The sequence below is a fragment of the Aricia agestis genome, chromosome 3 (assembly GCF_905147365.1).
Source record: "Aricia agestis chromosome 3, ilAriAges1.1, whole genome shotgun sequence".
NCBI lineage: Eukaryota > Metazoa > Arthropoda > Insecta > Lepidoptera > Lycaenidae > Aricia > Aricia agestis.
The window spans coordinates 17642315-17660655 of record NC_056408.1 but is presented as its reverse complement, the minus strand read 5'-3'; the positions used below and the strand labels follow the sequence as shown (position 1 = coordinate 17660655).

The 18341-nt window shown below is 38.5% G+C and overlaps 2 protein-coding genes across 5 annotated transcripts in view; one reads left to right on the top strand and one right to left on the bottom strand.

The window, feature by feature from the left end:
• Window positions 1-18341, top strand: part of LOC121725575 (serine/arginine repetitive matrix protein 1) — a 56046-nt gene that overhangs the window by 13117 nt on the left and 24588 nt on the right. The window lies entirely within an intron of this gene.
• On the bottom strand, window positions 1614-3552 carry LOC121725590. The gene is made up of 2 exons (XM_042112615.1): window positions 3233-3552; window positions 1614-2006 (listed from the first exon to the last, which is right to left on the bottom strand). The coding sequence occupies exons 1-2, from the start codon at window positions 3507-3509 to the stop codon at window positions 1840-1842; spliced, it is 444 nt and encodes a 147-aa protein (XP_041968549.1). The 5' UTR covers window positions 3510-3552; the 3' UTR covers window positions 1614-1839.

Below are 18341 nucleotides of genomic sequence, written 5' to 3'. Positions count from 1 at the left end.
TTATAATGTCAAGTAAGTAGATTTGTGAAGTTTCCGGAACCAAATAAACAACCCAATATTAGAATAAGATTTTATCGACAATCTGGGTTCCCTGGAGTAACAGGGTGCATAGATAGACTCACTTAAAAATCCAAGAAGAGAAGAACGCTAAAGCCTATCGATACCGAGTATCGATAGGCTTCATGATGCTTCTGATGAACTTTGTTTGAAATTGTTATTTCTCTTAATTCTACCATTTTTTTATCTTGTTTAAGCACTTTGGTTTTGACCAGATAAGCATCACAGACACTGCATGTATCCATTCGTGGATAACCAAACAAATTATTAAATTCCGTATTGAAAACATGTCTAATATTCATACGAAACAAGTTTTTCACCTTTGTCTGTTAAAAACATCCTGTGCATCTTCTTTATTGACAACTCTTCTGGTAAGTACATTTTTACCTACCGACCCTTCAGGGTAGAACCAATATTTGTTTGTTATTAATGATCATGAATGAGGAAGCATTATTCGTGCTGCATTTATTGAAACATATTTTGCTTAGGTACATTTTGTAAAAGTGGCGCTACTCTCAGTTTAGTAACAGTAACAGAACACATAATATCTAAAAAATATTCATCATAAGTTATAACATTGTTTCAATAGCTCGTCAGCACGTTCTCTTTGTAATTTTGCTGTTTTATACTTCTCTTCAGCTGCCTTTAGAAGCGTTTTTGCTTCTTCTAATTTTATTTTGTGTAATTCTTCGTCCATCTCTTGTTTACTATTATAGTTTTCCAAACGACATTCTGATATAGCACTCGCTCTAATACTTTATTGTGGTTGGTGTTTTGGCAGAACCTTCATCTGGCAATCTGGATCGTGAACTGGTTTAGTCCTGAAGTTTGCCTTTCTTTGTACTTATGTGCTAACTGTAAAAGAAGTAATGTTATAAAATCTTAAAATCTCAATTAAAAAAATTAAATAATTAATACAATGAAGAAATTCTATATAATTATCACTATCGTAAACCTAACAAAATAACCAATGCATACCATTCGCGATAGCCTTTCCAGCCTCTTGCGGCTCTCCGGCGACGTGTGTCCTGTGTGTCAGGAGTCCGGTGGAGCCTCCACCTCATCTTCATCCTAGGATAAAGACCCTATGTGATGCTGATGGCCTAGGCCAACATAAAAAGTTTTATAAATATTTATAACCACATAACAAAAAATGGGTTATAAACCTCGTCTTCCAGGTCCACCTCGTCTTCCACGTCAACCTCTCCATCGGATTCGCCGTCAGAACCCTCTTCTCGTAAAGGAGGTCGAATTATTCTTTTGGTGGATACTCGCCGACTCGTCAGATTGACATGCTATATAAAACAAATAAGAAAAATCATTAAACGTAAAGATAAATATTAAAATATAGAGGTATATATTATGTAAGAATTTAGTATGGATATATTTAGCAACCGGCGGCGCTCTGATATGGTGCGCAAAACAAGCATCCTCTAGTAGGATATTATTATAAACAAGATTTCCAACAAAACAAATATTGTGTTAATTAATTTAATGTAGGTAATATTATTATAATGATATGATTAAAATGATAAAAAATAAATGAAACAATCTTGGTTAGGTGGGAACAAGAAGTGTTTATTACAAAAAACTACATAATATAAGTAAGTACTAAAAATCTTCTTCAGAATATATGATTGGCTCGATGCCAGTCATTGTCTCCTCATCGCTATCGCTGATCTCACTGTCCGAACTCGCCTAGGGATATAATCATTTTCCGAACATTTTCTTCTTCAAGCTGGTCTTTCTCCCAATACTCCTGTTGTAATCTTTCAACGTGATTCACTTCTTTTTTCCAGTCGGAAGGTGTGATGGAATTATCGCATCTCTAGTTAATTTTTCTATTTCTTTTTCTGACTGGCTAACATTTTTGTCTACCGCCCTTTGCTTCAGTAGATTCCAGATATATTCAATCGGATTTAAGTCACAGTGATAGGGTGGCGTACGTCCTGACTATAGTTGCAAAACTTCTGAAAAATTCCGAATAATTCCGGAATACTTCTGGGAAAGTTTCTTTAAATTTGAATTATTCAAAATGAATTTAATAAAAAAAAATATGAATTTTTATTTATGCTGAAAAATCGTATTTTGCATCAATCATCGATCGCCGCCGCGCATAGAGCGTCGCCCGCCAGCCGCTATCACCGCTTCGCACGCGCCGACTGCCACGGCGAAATATTCGACGGAAACATTCGATTGCGGGGTACGAATCTTTCCGCGGGGTGAGGGAAAACTTCTCCGGGGAGCATCTCCCTTCCGCGCCGCCGTCGCCCGCTCGTACGGGCGAGCGAGTCGTGCGAGCGGGCGACGGCGGCGCGGAAGGGAGATGCTCCCCGGAGAAGTTTTCCCTCACCCCGCGGAAAGATTCGTACCCCGCATTTGAATGTTTCCGTCGAATATTTCGCCGGAATAATTCAATGGAAATATACGTGTTTGTTTGTGGTTGGTGGTGGTTGAGTGAATTATTTGTTCAGTGGCACATTACGTACTTAAGTAAAATATAAATTGTTTATCTATACCTACTTCTAGGTTTAATATTATAAATGCGAAAGTGCGTCTGTTTGCCTGTCTGTCTGTTACCTCTTCACGCTCGAACCGCTGAACCGATTTGGCTGAAAATTGACATGGAAATACTTTGAGTTCCGAGAAAGGACATAGGATAGTTTTTATCCCGGAAAAATGTACGGTTCCGGCGCGATTAACGAATTTTGGCGCAACGGAGTTGCGGGCGTCATCTAGTTTTATCATAAATTAGTAATGGCCAATGGGATTGATTAATCTATACTTACCTACTGATTACTTACTTATATCCATATTATCCATACTAATATATCCTATTGTAAGTAAATCAGAATAAAAACCATAAAAAATAAACGAACTTATATGATTAGGTATTATCAAAGAAAAGTAACAAGCCGTTACCAGCCGCTATTTATCGCTAGTAATGATAATAAGCCAAAAAAGCCGTTTCTCGCCGCTTGGCTAATAATGTTAGTAACCGGCATCACATATTCTTAGATACACAACTAAAGATAAATAGTTTACAACTTCTAAGCGCAATTTTCCTCGTTATTTTTGACAATTGAAATATTCCCAAAGTTTCGGAATATTTCGGAATACTTCCGAAGTATTCGACGGGAATAATTCGGAATCTTTCCCGCCAGCATCTATAGTCCTGACCATGCTCGTTCATTAAATCGTCGACGACGTATTTTTTTTGGAGGCTTTGTCCTTAAAACTATCGGGTACAATTCCTTTCTCGTCATATTCTCGTCAAACGGAATGTTATTATCACGCAACCAGTTTTGCATCTCAGCTTTGAGAGATCCACTCGTGGCCTTTATTGATTGAGTCGAATGGTAAGGTGCATTGTCAATGACGACTATACCGTTCGGCGGTAAGTTAGGTAGCAACTTTTCTTTGAGCCATTTTAAGAAATTATTCGTATCCATCTCATGATGATAGTCACCTGTTGTCTGTTTGCATTTATATAGTTAAATATGAGATTCAATTTGATCAGTGATGAATATTAAGTGGGTGTTACTTACATGGTGATTGTATGCGAATATGGGTGCAATCTATTGCACCTAAAACACGAGGAAATCCTGCTGGATTTCCTCGTGTTTTAGGTGCATCTTTTAAATTTTCTCAGCACCATTTTGGTGGACAAAAATGTATTAATCATACAATCTGGCAATTGCTGACAATATGTCCCTCTCTTGCGGTGGATTTAGCCTCTCCAACAAAATCGGCCACAGAATCTACGGAGATAAGCAATTGATCACTGCCTTAGCGCATAAAAACGCAAATACAATAGTAATTGATAAAGCGGTGCGACTCCATAGTTTCTGCAAAGAATTATTTACCCAACGCATGGACACCGCGCGCAGGAAGGGTAGCGGCGCGATGTTTCTTTGATGGCACACGCCGCCGCGCCTGCCGCATAGTATGCCTACTTGCCTAGCCGCGTAATTTACTTAGTGTCCATATTTAAACGGAAATTCGGACAAAAATTAAGTACCTAATTTTATTACATCTCTCGTAAAGTATTACATGTCATCGCATGTCTCACCAGTCATATTGTACACATGTATATGAGAGTTTGCGTCTCAGACTCGATCTGAACTGCAACTGCTGTCGCCAACGTTTATCAATAATGACTGATCTTCAATAGTGTCGTATCGCATATCTCGATCCCAATCATCGTAACAAAGTTTTTTGGTCTTTTCTACGACTTTCCTTCAATTATTATCCGGAGTCATTTTACTACAAGCTTTTCCTAATGATATCAGCATTTTATTGGCTTTTTTCACAAAATTTTCATATATTTCTCGAATAGGTCCTATCTGTCATAAACTGACCTTACTGCACGCGTATCAATGTAGTCGAATGGCGAACAATAAACAATGAACGCAAACCTTCACAAGCTCAAAGTTTCGGTAAATATCACAGTCATTTGCCCATTATTCCTGTAGTTTTGTCGTCCAATTTTGAATAATACAGCGAGATATAGAAGTCTAATACTTAAAACTGCTTTTAGCTCATTCAAAGTTGTTTCTTTATATGCATATTCATTTGAAGCATTTTTGTTCTACCTTATATCACGTATCTTTCGATTAGTTTGTACCAATATATCCGACAACATGGCTTCAGTGACAAAAAGATGAAAGCAGTCAAGGTCGAGCACTATATTTAACGCATGAAGTTTTACTCCCGGCCTTCCAGTGACAATATTTTCATTTCTGGTACGGACGCAGGCGCTGGGTGGATCACGATACCATTTCGTATAGTATCTTCTTAACCTTTATAAAATAAAGTTTTGCTCAATATTCTAATGGCTGGTTCATCTCCTCATCACTACTAGAGCTATTTTGTCCCTAGACTGCTAATTCAGCTTTAGCTTCCGATTCATGTCAGACATGATCAATCTCATCTCCACTTTCCTTGGAAATTATGTCATCTTCCAAGTCCTCCTCTTGTAAAATGCGTCTTAATATTATGTCGTCCTTGGTCGAATATTCGGAAAGTACTAGTGAAACAATTGTTATTTTCTTGTAAATGACACCATTTCGCCCTATTCCCTTTGTACTCTTATAATACCAGCTTGGAAAAAAATGTTCCTTATCGATTTAAAAAGATGTGAAATATTAATCAAAAATTATAAATGGTTTTTGTTCACTAACAAGAAAATAGTTTGCTTCAGTACTCAGGCCATTAAATTTTCTTAAAAAATTAATGGCCCCAATATTAGTGGTGCCTTGGTCACAAACTCAAATGCAAACGCAGGACTCATTTTTTTGAGACGGTTTTGCAGCAGAAACGTTCTGCCCTAGCAAACGCAGTACTCATTTTTTTGAGACGGTTTTGCAGCAGACATGTTTTGCCCTAGGCAAAGGGTGTCCAGTGGAAAATTTTCAACTTTGAAATTTCACATAAAAAAAATTACATAGATTTTATTTATTTTCATTAAAACTAAATGTACTACATTAATGCGGATTTCATTTCTTAAACCCTAAATCTAATTTATGACCGTTGTACGCACTCCTGTAGTGGGACCGTTACATTTGCGATCACGCGAAAACAAAGTCAGTCTGGAGTAATGCTTTGAATTTCACGGCGAATATTGGCCTGCAGGGCTTGAATTGTTCTCATAAACCTTCGATTTAAGGTAACCCCACAGAAAAAAAAAACGCAGGGCGTGAGGTCGGACGACCTGGGCGGCCATGAGATATACTTGCTGATCAGTTTATTTAGAAAAATTGTTTCTTAACTTCGACACCCTAGCTGTATGCGGAGTGGCATCGTCTTGCTGAAATTGTGTCCTATTGTTGTAACCTGAATACAGCTGTAATTGCGGTACCAGAAATTCGTCTATCATACGGCAATACACCGGAGCAGTAACTGTTTCTCCTTGGTTAAAAAAAAGGGTTCAATTACACCGCTAGCCGAAATATGGTTTTCAAGTAATGTAAACTTTTCTGGTGGCGTTCTCTTTGATTGTTCGGGCACCAGTATCTCATATTCTGTTTATTTACATATCCATCAATATGGAAATGTGCTTCGTCACTTAACAAAATGTTTCCCAACGTGGTAGGTGTTCGAAAGCGTTCCAGCATTGTTCTTGCGAAGGTTTCTCGCAAAGGATAGTCGCTTTCAATGAGACCATGAACAATTTGCAATTTGTATGGATGGAGTCTTAATTTCTTCTTCAAAATAACATCACTGTTGACTTTTTGATTCCTGTGGAGGCTGCAATTTAATTTTAAATTGGATGATATTCCTAGTGTCTTAAAGAAGCGCAGTGAATTACTGGACACGAAGTATTCGATATTTTTCTTGCAATATCTTTGGTTCCCAGAATAATTGGCTTCGGAGTGAAATCAAGACCTTCGTTATTTAATGCCTGTACCATTTTTTGTTTGGTATCTAAAGTCATTTTGTCATCAAACTTAACCGGATAACTACATTTTAAGAACCAGAAAATTGACGGTGTTTGGATTAGTACTGATCAAAAGAAACACCAAGAAACCGATCAGACAGCTCAAACCCAGGTTAGGCCCATGAAAATCTCATAGGCTTCGCGGTCGTAAATACCGTAGACGCGCCATTGCGCCGTGTCGCCTTTCATCATAACGTCTATTACCTTATAGTACGAATGTTTCGCGTCGTCCGTACTATTGAAACGAGCGCTTGCACCGCCCGAATTAGACGCATCAGCCACGTAACGGTCACCGAAATCGAGCGAGACCGACCGAGATCGATAGCACTTGAGGTGATTTATTTATGGTTGTAGATATACCAGTTTCATCTATGTTATACATTCTAGACGCATGAATATCATAATTTTCTGTTAAACTTCATGTTTGTTAAATAATTTGGCCTTGCAACCGATGTTGCCTCTGGATTCTTGAGAGATTGGTTGTGACTTGTGTCTCCCGCCTTTTGAAAGGACAATGCTCACATAGTATGGAAAATGGACCCCGGCGCAATTGGAATGTATCTGAAATTACTGGTTATAATGAGTAATTCTGACTTATTTCTACTCTACCAGCCCACTCTTGAATTCCTTCATGAGCGAACGATGATGAGAGTCCCTGCATTGCATCTTCTCGTTCTATTGCTCGGATCATTTGATTTGGTTGCTCGGATTTGGTCCAGGAGCTTCAGGTTCTGCACGCCTAATAATACGCCTGTACAAATTAGTGTACGAGTCCGTGGGTCGCGCTCTCTCCTCGGCTCCGGATCATCTGCACGCCTAATGCCGTCACACGGCATACCATGTTAATGTAAACATTTAAAACAATTATAGGACTCTTGTTAGCCGACCTGCGGCCACATTCATCAGTGATGAACCTTTTAATCACTCGAACTATATAGCAGGTAGTGAAATTTTCTAGCAAATTGCAAAAGAATAAACATTTGCTACGTCAGGTTAAGTTAAATAAAAGTCTTTGAATACAACATTAAGATTTTATTTACATAATAAGTAGTTGATAAAATACGGTAAATCCTGTTCGAATTGTAGTCCTTCATTTCTGATGCACAGCTGCGTAATCTTAAGCGTAAATTATTAGATCGCGTTACTCTACTTGTTAGTTTCTCGGATTTCGTTTGCTGCATCAATTATTAATCTTCTCCTCAGTTCATGTACATGGCCGATAGGTGTTGTGTAAACCAAAGACTTCATGTGGCCCCATAAATAATAATCGCAAGGAGACCCTGCGAGCCAAGGTATTGGACCCAATCCAGCGCTGCGGGAAATTTTGATCCAGCTATTGCCTAACATCACATCATGATGCTATATCATACCTCTTCGGGTTTCAATTGGTACATCTTGCATAAGTTCGTGAGAATTATTTGTCAGGAAATTTTTATACAACTCCCCGTTTAAATTGTCCGGTAGAAAAAACGGCCTAATGCAATGATCATATAAAATTCCCATCCATACATTCAGGGAAAACCTCGTTTGATGAGCACTTTCTTTTGCCAAGTAGGTGTTTTCACCCTGGGGAGCCCAAAAGTGCGTGTTGTGGTAGTTGGTCATGCCGTCACGCTCAAACTTCGACTCATCCGTCCATAAAATATTTTTAACCCACATCCCCATCATGCGAAATAAAGACAATAAGATTAGGCAATAAAAGAAACAATTCACTCATTTTGTGGTAAAGAGGATGTGTGCGTTGTGTCGTCAGGATTATCTGAATACTCTTCAGCTCTTGGTGAGGTGTAAGATTCCTCATTGGAAGTTGGAAAGGAGTACCACCGGTGAAATTATAAACCGAACAACCTGCAGAATTGTCTTGACCAATTTAATCCCATTAAATGTTGCTCTTTGACTTCCATAATGACATTAAATACTTGGCGCTGTACTCTCATTTGTAAATACTCCGGCAGCTGGCATGTGGTCTCACTCATGAAAAAAAATTCCACGACACTGGTCTCATTTTTTGACTGATTAGACGCATTCTCAAGTCCCTGATCTTACTTCATCTGCCCTTTGGCAATGTTCTTTTTCCCTAAATCAATGACAGCTCTATTTAAGGTTGTACCTTGTAGCTTGTGCACTGTTACTGCCCAACTTAATATTAATGGCAACATTCGGCGCTCAACATCTCCATAGCCTTTATTGGCTTGAAATGTAGTCGTTAGAGGGGCTATCGCAACTAATCCGTCATAGTCTTTCACTTTGGAACCTATACTCTCATCATCGAATTGGATGAGAACCGCACCAGGCAGTTCACCTACTTCTAGTTGATCATGTCGTAGTGCAGGCCAACGAAACTTGCGTATAATACCCATGGCTCAATTTACGAGACCCTCAGGTACATAGATATTTCGTCTTAACATTACTCTAGATCCAATGCCTATTTTTAATGTATGTAACATATCCGTCACTAGAATTGTAATTATCTACTAATTTTATCGTAGAAAAAATTATGACCGCAGCGCCGTCTACAAATACAGCAACCTGCTCAATATGACGTCTTTCGCACAAAAGTTGCAGTTGTGACATTGTAAGCTCGTTAAAACGTAAATTATTTAATAAATCTACAAATTCAGTATCGCTATTTTGACACACGTTAATTGTGAGCTCACAAAAGGAAAACTCTCGCCACAAATTTATCTCTGCGCTAAGCCATGAAGGTTGTTCGAAACACCAATGGTCTGTTACTGGAGGCAATCGCATTATATGGCATTGTTACTGTGTTTGTCAGTGAACTCTGAGGCTAAGATTCGATGGAACAAAAAGAGGAAGTCCGACGAAGAACACCCACTGTCTCTTAAAAATACCAGCCTCAGTTGCTCGTTGATTCTACATTCTAGAATTAAGTGTAGGAGGTCCTCCTCCTTCTGACATATTGAGCAGTAGGGATCGTCTCTTTTTTTCATAGTGTAATAAAATTTATGAAGCGGGACGTGGTAATTGACTATTTGTTTCCGAACTCGAACATGTTGTTCTTTATTAATATCTGAACTTTAGTACAGTTTTATGCAATAAACACTTCTTTTTCTGGCCTTTATAAGTACAAGGTGTCTCAAAAGAAAGTTCACATTTAAATCTTTTTTTAAAAGAAAAGTCTTAGCTTTATTGAAAAAAATGTTTATTTTATATTGAAGTACACTGTTTGAGAATTTATTTTTTAAAAATAACATCGTCCAAATGTAAACCGTTGCGCTCTCGGCATCCATTTAGTCGGGCACTAAAATTGCCTATGACAGCTCGGCAGGTAGTCTCCGTGATGGCTGCCATTTCATGACGGATATTTTCTTTTAATTGTGCCAGGGAAGTCGGTTTATTAGCGTAAACTTTTGATTTGACATAACCCCACAGGAAAAAATCCATAGGCGTTAAATCGGGACTCCGTGGAGGCCAATTTATGTCACCTCGCCTGGAGATTAATTTGTTCGGAAAAAATTCTCGAACTCGAGGCAGAGATCTGTTGGACGTGTGTGAAGTTGCTCCATCCTGCTGGAACCATGTTCTTTGGTTGTAACCAGGAAAGTTTTGCAGTTGGGGTACGAAAAACTCGTCTAACATCTCCACATAACGCTCTGAATTCACTGTGAGTGTGCGTCCCCTTCCATCTTCAAAAAAGTAAGGGCCGATAATTCCTCGCGCCGACATCGCTGCCCATACGGTGACTTTGGGTGAATGTAGCGGTTTCTGATGTTTTTGTTTTGGGTTGGTTGCACTCCAGTAACGACAATTTTGCTTGTTTACATGCCCATTCAGGTGAAAATGGGCTTCATCGGAAAACAAGATGTTGGTGAACGTTGGAAAGCGCTCAATCATCTGATTTACAAAGGCAAGCCTCTGACCAGCATCTTGAGGCTTCAGTTCTTGCACTAACTGAATTTTGTACGGGTGCAGCTTTAAATCTTTGTGTAAAATCCGGCATAATGAAGATCTGTGCACATTTAAAGCAACAGCACGCTTCCGATTCGGAGAGGTTTGGATCATCTCGAATAGACTGAGTAACACTGTCCACGTTTTCGGCTGTTCTTGATGTTCTTGGCCGCCCAGATTTTGGTTTCTCCAGAGTTGACCCAGTCTCTTCAAACTTCTCAACCCATTTTGCAATGAGTCGAGTGCTAGGCGCATTATTTAAGTGACGAATATGTCGAATACTGCAGAATTTTCTACGCGCTACAGTCGCCGAATTACCGTTTTTGTAAAACTCACGTACGCACAACGCACGGTCCGCACCAGAGAAACGCTCCATAACGACTAAATTCCCAAGAGCCAGACTACCGACTGACATACCCCCCGCGCCCCTCAGAATAGTTGCTTTCGCGTAATAAGATAAGCAAATGTGAACTTACTTTTGAGACACCCATTATATATTTTAAATAAAAAGTTTATAATTATGAACAATCTTTATTTACCCACTCGCGCGTCGATGCCCGAAACGGCCCAACTCCGTTGAGCGTCGAGGTATTTTGCGCGATTCGCAGTCGGCGCGACTTGGTTTTGTTTTTTAAGGATATCTCGCAATTTTATTATTAAAACTTGGACATATTATATATTTAAAGAAACTAGATTAAATTTCCTATCGGACTATGATGCTGAATTAAAAAAAAAAGAAAATCAACGCAAGAAAACTTGAATAAAACGCAAAAAAAACGTATAATTTACCAGTTGTTTTATTAAAAACCTTATTATAAATCACATTTACATACTTAAGTACTAAAATTTGTGTTATTTATAAAGTTAGATACATGGTCTTATGATTGAGTCACAAAATAGCCCACATTTATACAAATTATAAGCATTATGAACAACTTACAAACAGGTATGTTAGAAAGTGACCGAAACAAAAGGTTAATAATGACCTTTTTTTATCTTGCTGGTAAAGCTACAGCTGTGACAAATTTTGTTAACATTTTTATGTTTTCTTACAGTTTAAGATTATAGTTGCAAAACTTCTGAAAAATTCCGAATAATTCCGGAATACTTCTGGGAAAGTTTCTTTAAATTTGAATTATTCAAAATGAATTTTATAAAAAAAATATATGAATTTTTATTTAAGCTGAAAAATCGTATTTTGCATCAATCATCGATCGCCGCCGCGCATAGAGCGTCGCCCGCCGCGCCGGCCGCTATCACCGCTTCGCACGCGCCGACCGCCACGGCGAAATATTCGATTGCGGGGTACGAATCTTTCCGCGGGGTGAGGGAAAACTTCTCCGGGGAGCATCTCCCTTCCGCACCGCCGTCGCCCGCTCGTACGGGCGAGCGAGTCGTGCGAGCGGGCGACGGCGGTGCGGAAGGGAGATGCTCCCCGGAGAAGTTTTCCCTCACCCCGCGGAAAGATTCGTACCCCGCATTCGAATGTTTCCGTCGAATATTTCGCCGGAATAATTCAATGGAAATATACGTGTTTGTTTGTGGTTTGTGGTGGTTGAGTGAATTATTTGTTCAGTGGCACATTACGTACTTAAGTAAAATATAAATTGTTTATCTATACCTACTTCTAGGTTTAATATTATAAATGCGAAAGTGCGTCTTTTTGCCTGTCTGTCTGTTACCTCTTCACGCTCGAACCGCTGAACCGATTTGGCTGAAAATTGACATGGAAATACTTTGAGTTCCGAGAAAGGACATAGGTAGTTTTTATCCCGGAAAATGTACGGTTCCGCCGCGATAAACGAATTTTGGCGCAACGGAGTTGCGGGCGTCATCTAGTTTTATCATAAATTAGTAATGGCCAATGGGATTGATTAATCTATACTTACCTACTGATTACTTACTTATATCCATACTATCCATACTAATATATCCTATTGTAAGTAAATCAGAATAAAAACCATAAAAAATAAACGAACTTATATGATTAGGTATTATCAAAGAAAAGTAACAAGCCGTTACCAGCCGCTATTTATCGCTAGTAATGATAATAAGCCAAAAAAGCCGTTTCTCGCCGCTTGGCTAGTAATGTTAGTAACCGGCATCACATATTCTTAGATACACAACTAAAGATAAATAGTTTACAACTTCCAAGCGCAATTTTCCTCGTTATTTTTGACAGTTGAAATATTCCCAAAGTTTCGGAATATTTCGGAATACTTCCGAAGTATTCGACGGGAATAATTCGGAATCTTTCACGCCAGCATCTATATTTAAGATGTTGGCAATCGATACCATGCCACTTAAATTTGTTTAGAATGGATTTTATGAGTTTACATTCCTCAGCAAAAAGGGCTAATATTCGAGTGAACACAATAGTGTCCTGGTAAAATGACTATAGCTATAAAACTACTCATTTGTTTTTAAATATTTTTACTGTTCCTAAAACAATAATAAATACTCTTTCTAATGGCGGCTCTCGACATAGGCGAACGCGTTGGCCAACGCGTCTGCAGACGCGTTGGCCCAATGTGTAGAACGGGCGTTCGCGCGTTGGCCAACGTCTAAATACCTACGGCCAACGCGCGAACGCCCGTTCTACACATTGGGCCAACGCGTCTGCAGACGCGTTGGCCAACGCGTTCGCCTATGTCGAGAGCCGCCATTACATTATCAAAACACTTTAACCCTTAATAAGGCACAAGCCTATGTAAAAGTTGGCTGAGAACTAAATGTGTGTTTAGGGCAATTTAATACTGGAGATTCAAAAAAATATTTTTAAAAGGGGGTGAGAGGGTGCAAAACACCCCTTTTTCGGTGGGAAAATAATTCCCTTTGCCTGATTACGCTTGGCAGGGTTTCAAAAAGTGGGAAAATAATTCCCTTTGCCCGTTTAGGTTACCTCGTTTTGCAGTCATTTTTATTGATTCAATTATAGTGCTGACCACCCGACTTCGGTTGTGATATTAATTTTTATGAGTCAAAATATTTTTTTCAAAGTACATATATATATATATATATATATATATATATATACATTATAGTGCATTTATATTATTGAAAGATAAATAAAAAACGATATGTAAGCAAAATAAGTTTTAATTAATAAAATATAGGCAAAGTGAGGTACCACAAGAATAACTTTTTTCTATAGAAAGTTATTCTATAGAAAAAAGTTATTCTTGTGGTGAAGCCTCATGGAAACACTTAAAACAATTTTTTGCACATAGTGATACTTGGTAAGTTGAGCACAGTATTTTCGTTCTCTTTTCCGTCTTCTTGGTGCTGCAGAAACGACATCTTTTGTAAGTATTTCCTTCTATAGGGAGATGGATTCCGACATTGAGGAGGCGGATACCGTCAGGTACCCCGAAGTTAGATCCCTTCTTATTTTTGAAGATAACTGGCCGATTTTTTTTTGTTGAATAATTTGAAATCAGCTCTCGTGCTAATCGCAATCTGAATTCTCTATGTGAATGATTATTTACAACATGTACAGTATTGTAAGTGATATAGCTGTTGATTATCGAGGCATCAAACATAAAAAAAAATAATCTCATCCAAAACTTTCTGCATTTCCGGTTAATCGGATAGGATGATCGAAAATGATCAAAATGATCGATTCCGCCCATAGCAAGCGTGTAAGAAGCGATAGCTTTGGGGCAGAGGACTTCTTTCCGTGACCCATCTTTCTGAGTCCGTTTTACTAATACTGTGTCCGTTGGATGGTGAGCTGTTGTAAGGATGGTAACATCTTTAGTGTCAAGCCATTTGATCGCTGTAATGGGTTCAGCAGTTATAGCTGCAAATTGATTTTTTTCTAATCTTAGATGTTTGGGTTGTGATTTTTTCAATATATTTGGAAGATCTTTCCTATTGGCTCTTACCGTACCAACTGCAAAAATCTTTCTTTCATACAAAGCTTCCATCAGATTGCAACCAGTGAAAAAGTTATCAAATGCTAGCAGTGTGTTTTCAGGAAGGTTAGCAGAAAGCTTCATTACCACATTGAAGCCTAGTCCTTCGTCTTCTGTATTTTTACCTTTACCGCTATAAACCTCAAATGTATACAAATAACCAGTTTGACTATCGCATCTTGCCCAGACCTTGAACCCACGTTTAATGGGTTTTTTGGGCATATACTGTTTTAAGCTGGATCTTCCTTTAAATTTAACCATACATTCATCAATAGATTGCTTACTTGAGTTTGCTGTTTCTTGCTGAAAAACTTTGTTAAGTTCACTTATCATAGGTCTTAATTTGTATAGTTTGTCATATTCTGGTGTACCCCTTTCTGGTTCATTTTCATTATCATTTATATGTAAGTTTTCTGTAATTTTTTTAAATCTTTTAACAGGCATAACTTTTGATATTACTGGGTTGTTATAAAAAGGATCATTCGACCAGTACAGATCCACGTCTGGCAAAGGGTTGAGGCCCATCATAATCAATATTCCCAAATAGGCTTTCAATTCCTCTGCTGATATTGGTGTATAATTCTTACTATTTTTCTGAACTGCATATTTATTCGTTTGTTGTACTATAAGTTGTACTAAATATTCGGGAAAAAAAATTTCAAATACAGAAATTGGCGGAGTTTTATGATTATACGTCGACTGTGGACGAATTGTGTCATTGAATTCCGGAATATCATGTACGTTTTGTTGAACTTGCCACTCTCGTGGTTGTCTTGTTCTGGACACCTTGGACACCAAACTACGACATCGGGTTATCGCTCAAGACCAAGTAGAACCTACTTGGTCTTGAGCGATAACCCGATGTCGTAGTTTCCGTTTCAGCTAGATTATTAGAAGGTTGTACATTAGTGTCATCTGTCTGAATGTTAATAAGATTATTAGAAGATTCTTCATGGATTTCAGCAATACATTGCTGAATTTCGATGTCTCTTTGGTCCAGATTCGCTAACTGTTCTCTATCTTCTTGTAACTCCATTTCTTCATCTATTGGCTGTGTTACAAGACAAGATAATTGTCCGATAGTCTCACATACACTACTATTGTCATAATTGGGTTCTAAAATGTGTCTTAGAGAACTATTTGAATATAATTCTTGATCTTCAGTATTTTCCTCGGTAATATCAGAAACACCGAAAATATCTTCAAGGCGACTTTCAATTATATCTGCTTCCTTCATATTACTGTAATCTGCCGGGCTAGTCACAGGAGCAGTCTGATAATAGGCATCATCATCAGAGTCAAGGTCAGATAAATCGGAAAGGTTGTCGATGACTGTTTGCAATTCCCGACCTCTTATAATCTTATTTTTTTTCTTATTCATTGCTGATTATCGCTGTAAACAAAAATAATTAACCAGTTGGCTTTATGGGTAAAAAACTGCCGCAAAGAAAAATATTTATGAACGAATGCAAAAACTATATGCGTTGCAACGTGAAGTGTAGCGCTTGTGACTTAGGCCCGTATAAATAGTCAGTACTTAAGGATGCGACCCGGTCTCGACGGTCTGCGACGCGGTTCAGCTCTGTGATTGGTCCACATTTTGACAGCCAACCAATCACAGAGCCTGAACAGTGTCTTGAGCCCGAGATGCATCTTAAGTACTGACTATTTATACGGGCCTAACTAGCGCACGGAATTTAGCCTAGCAATAATATAATTCTTCAGGCTCAAACTATCTACATACAAAATAAAGTGAAAGTGTGACAGACACACTTACTTTCTTACAACATAAGAAGTAAAAATAGAGTACTGCACAATCAGGCAAAGGGAATTATTTTCCCACTTTGTAATTTGAATATTTTGAGGAGAAATATCACTGCAATGGTAATAATAAACCATATACAATAGCGCTAGGATAGTCACTTTATATGATATAGACACCATATTTTACTTACAGTATTTTCTGTGGAACAATATTTTAGATTTTTCGCTGTAACGACCGTTATTTCGCACTTTTTACCTCACTTCAACTCGTCACTCCACTTTGACATTGACATATCAACTCAAGGTGACGTTTACAGCCGCGCGTATTGCCAGTAAAAAAAAACAATTTACCATAGAGTAGATTTTACTATAAGGTGGCATTCAGTGTGACATAAGTTAGGTAAAAAACAATGTTTTTGAATCTATTACCAGGTGGAAATATTATCCCCTTGCCTTATTAAGGGTTAATAAATCGACTGCTTTCAATGTATAATCTTTGGTTAAAAACGTCCAACTTTTCCATACTAACCAAAATCCATGACAATGTCATAGTATGGATACGCCATTCGCGTGACTATTACTTAAGACTTTTTTTACATTATTAATACTAAGTATGGCATTCTAAGGTGAAATGCTTATAACTGTACCGTTTTTAACCGACTTCAAAAAAGGAGGTTATTAACCGACTTCAAAAAAAGGAGGTTATCAATTCGACGCGTATGTATGTAATATTTTCAGAACTGCCCGATTTTTGGATATGTTAGTCCACATCAGTGTCTGAACAAATGTGCCAAATTTCAAAAGTGTATGTATGTATGTTTTTATGATTGTGTTCGCATATCTCCGGAACTACAAGACCGATTTGAGTAATTCTTTTTTTGTTCATCAGTGTCTGAACAAATGTGCCAAATTTCAAAGGTGTATATATGTAACACAAGTCCTTAGGTACTTAGCACGGGACCAGACTGACGTGGTGTGAAGCGTCCATAGATATTATATAATAAAAATCTTAAATATATAAGAATGCTGAGCACGAGACCAGACCGACAGGGTGTGAGGCGTCCATAGATATTATATAATAAAAATCTTAAATATATAAGAATGCTGAGCACGAGACCAGACTGACGGGGTGTGAGGCGTCCATAGATATTATATAATAAAAATCTTAAATATATAAGAATACTGGGCAAAGGATGAAATAAGCACGGGACCAGACTGACGTGGTGTGAAGCGTCCATAGATATTATATAATAAAAATCTTAAATATATAAGAATGCTGGGCACGGGACCAGACTGACGGGGTGTGAAGCGTCAATAAATATTATATAATAAAAATCTTAAATATATAAGAATGCTGAGCACGGGACCAGACTGACGGGGTGTGAGGCGTCCATAGATATTATATAATAAAAATCTTAAATATATAAGCATGCTGGGCACGGGACCAGACTGACATGGTGTGAAGCGTCCATAGATATTATATAATAAAAATCTTAAATATATGTATAGATTTAACTGTGATAGACAACACTGCAATCAATGCACAGGGGCACATTGCAAGCCGGGCAGTAAGTAGATTGCCGCTTGTGGCACAGGACGCATGAGTGCCGAATCCGTTCGTTCCGTGTTGTATTCGGCACAAGCCCATATTGTTTCAGAAAGTGACTGAGTACTTCCTGAGACAATAGTGGCCCGCGCTTCCGCAACACACAATGGCACAATGTCAATGGATGCGTCCTGGCGGTGGTGTTTCTGCAGCAACTGCAACACTAACTCTTTTCTGAACGCCCGGTGTTGTCGAATGTGCCCTGTGCCGCTGTCGCGGTGTAAAACAAATGCATTTAAAATGCTAACATTTAAAAGACGCTTAAAAAATTTTTTGTACCAGATGCGAGTACGTTACCGTTCTAACGGATACGTACTCAGCATCTGGTCCTTTCTATCAACGCCACCCATACATACGTTGTAATCATATACGACGATGGGCTTTGTTTTCATTTCTGCAGTGTGGACGGCGGCACCGTGGTATGTCGATATCATCGCCACGCGATTGGCATCTCGCCATACCACGATGTCGACGTCCCCACTAGTGCAGCCTGAAATCTGGCCCACCGTCATATCTGATTTTTTTAACTGTTTGATTTCTGCTGGCACACCTTGGCGATTTGTCCTAAGTGTGCCAACACAATCAAACCCCTTTGATTTTAAAACACGTGCGAGGGCTGGACTGTTGTGAAAATTGTCCATCCAGACAC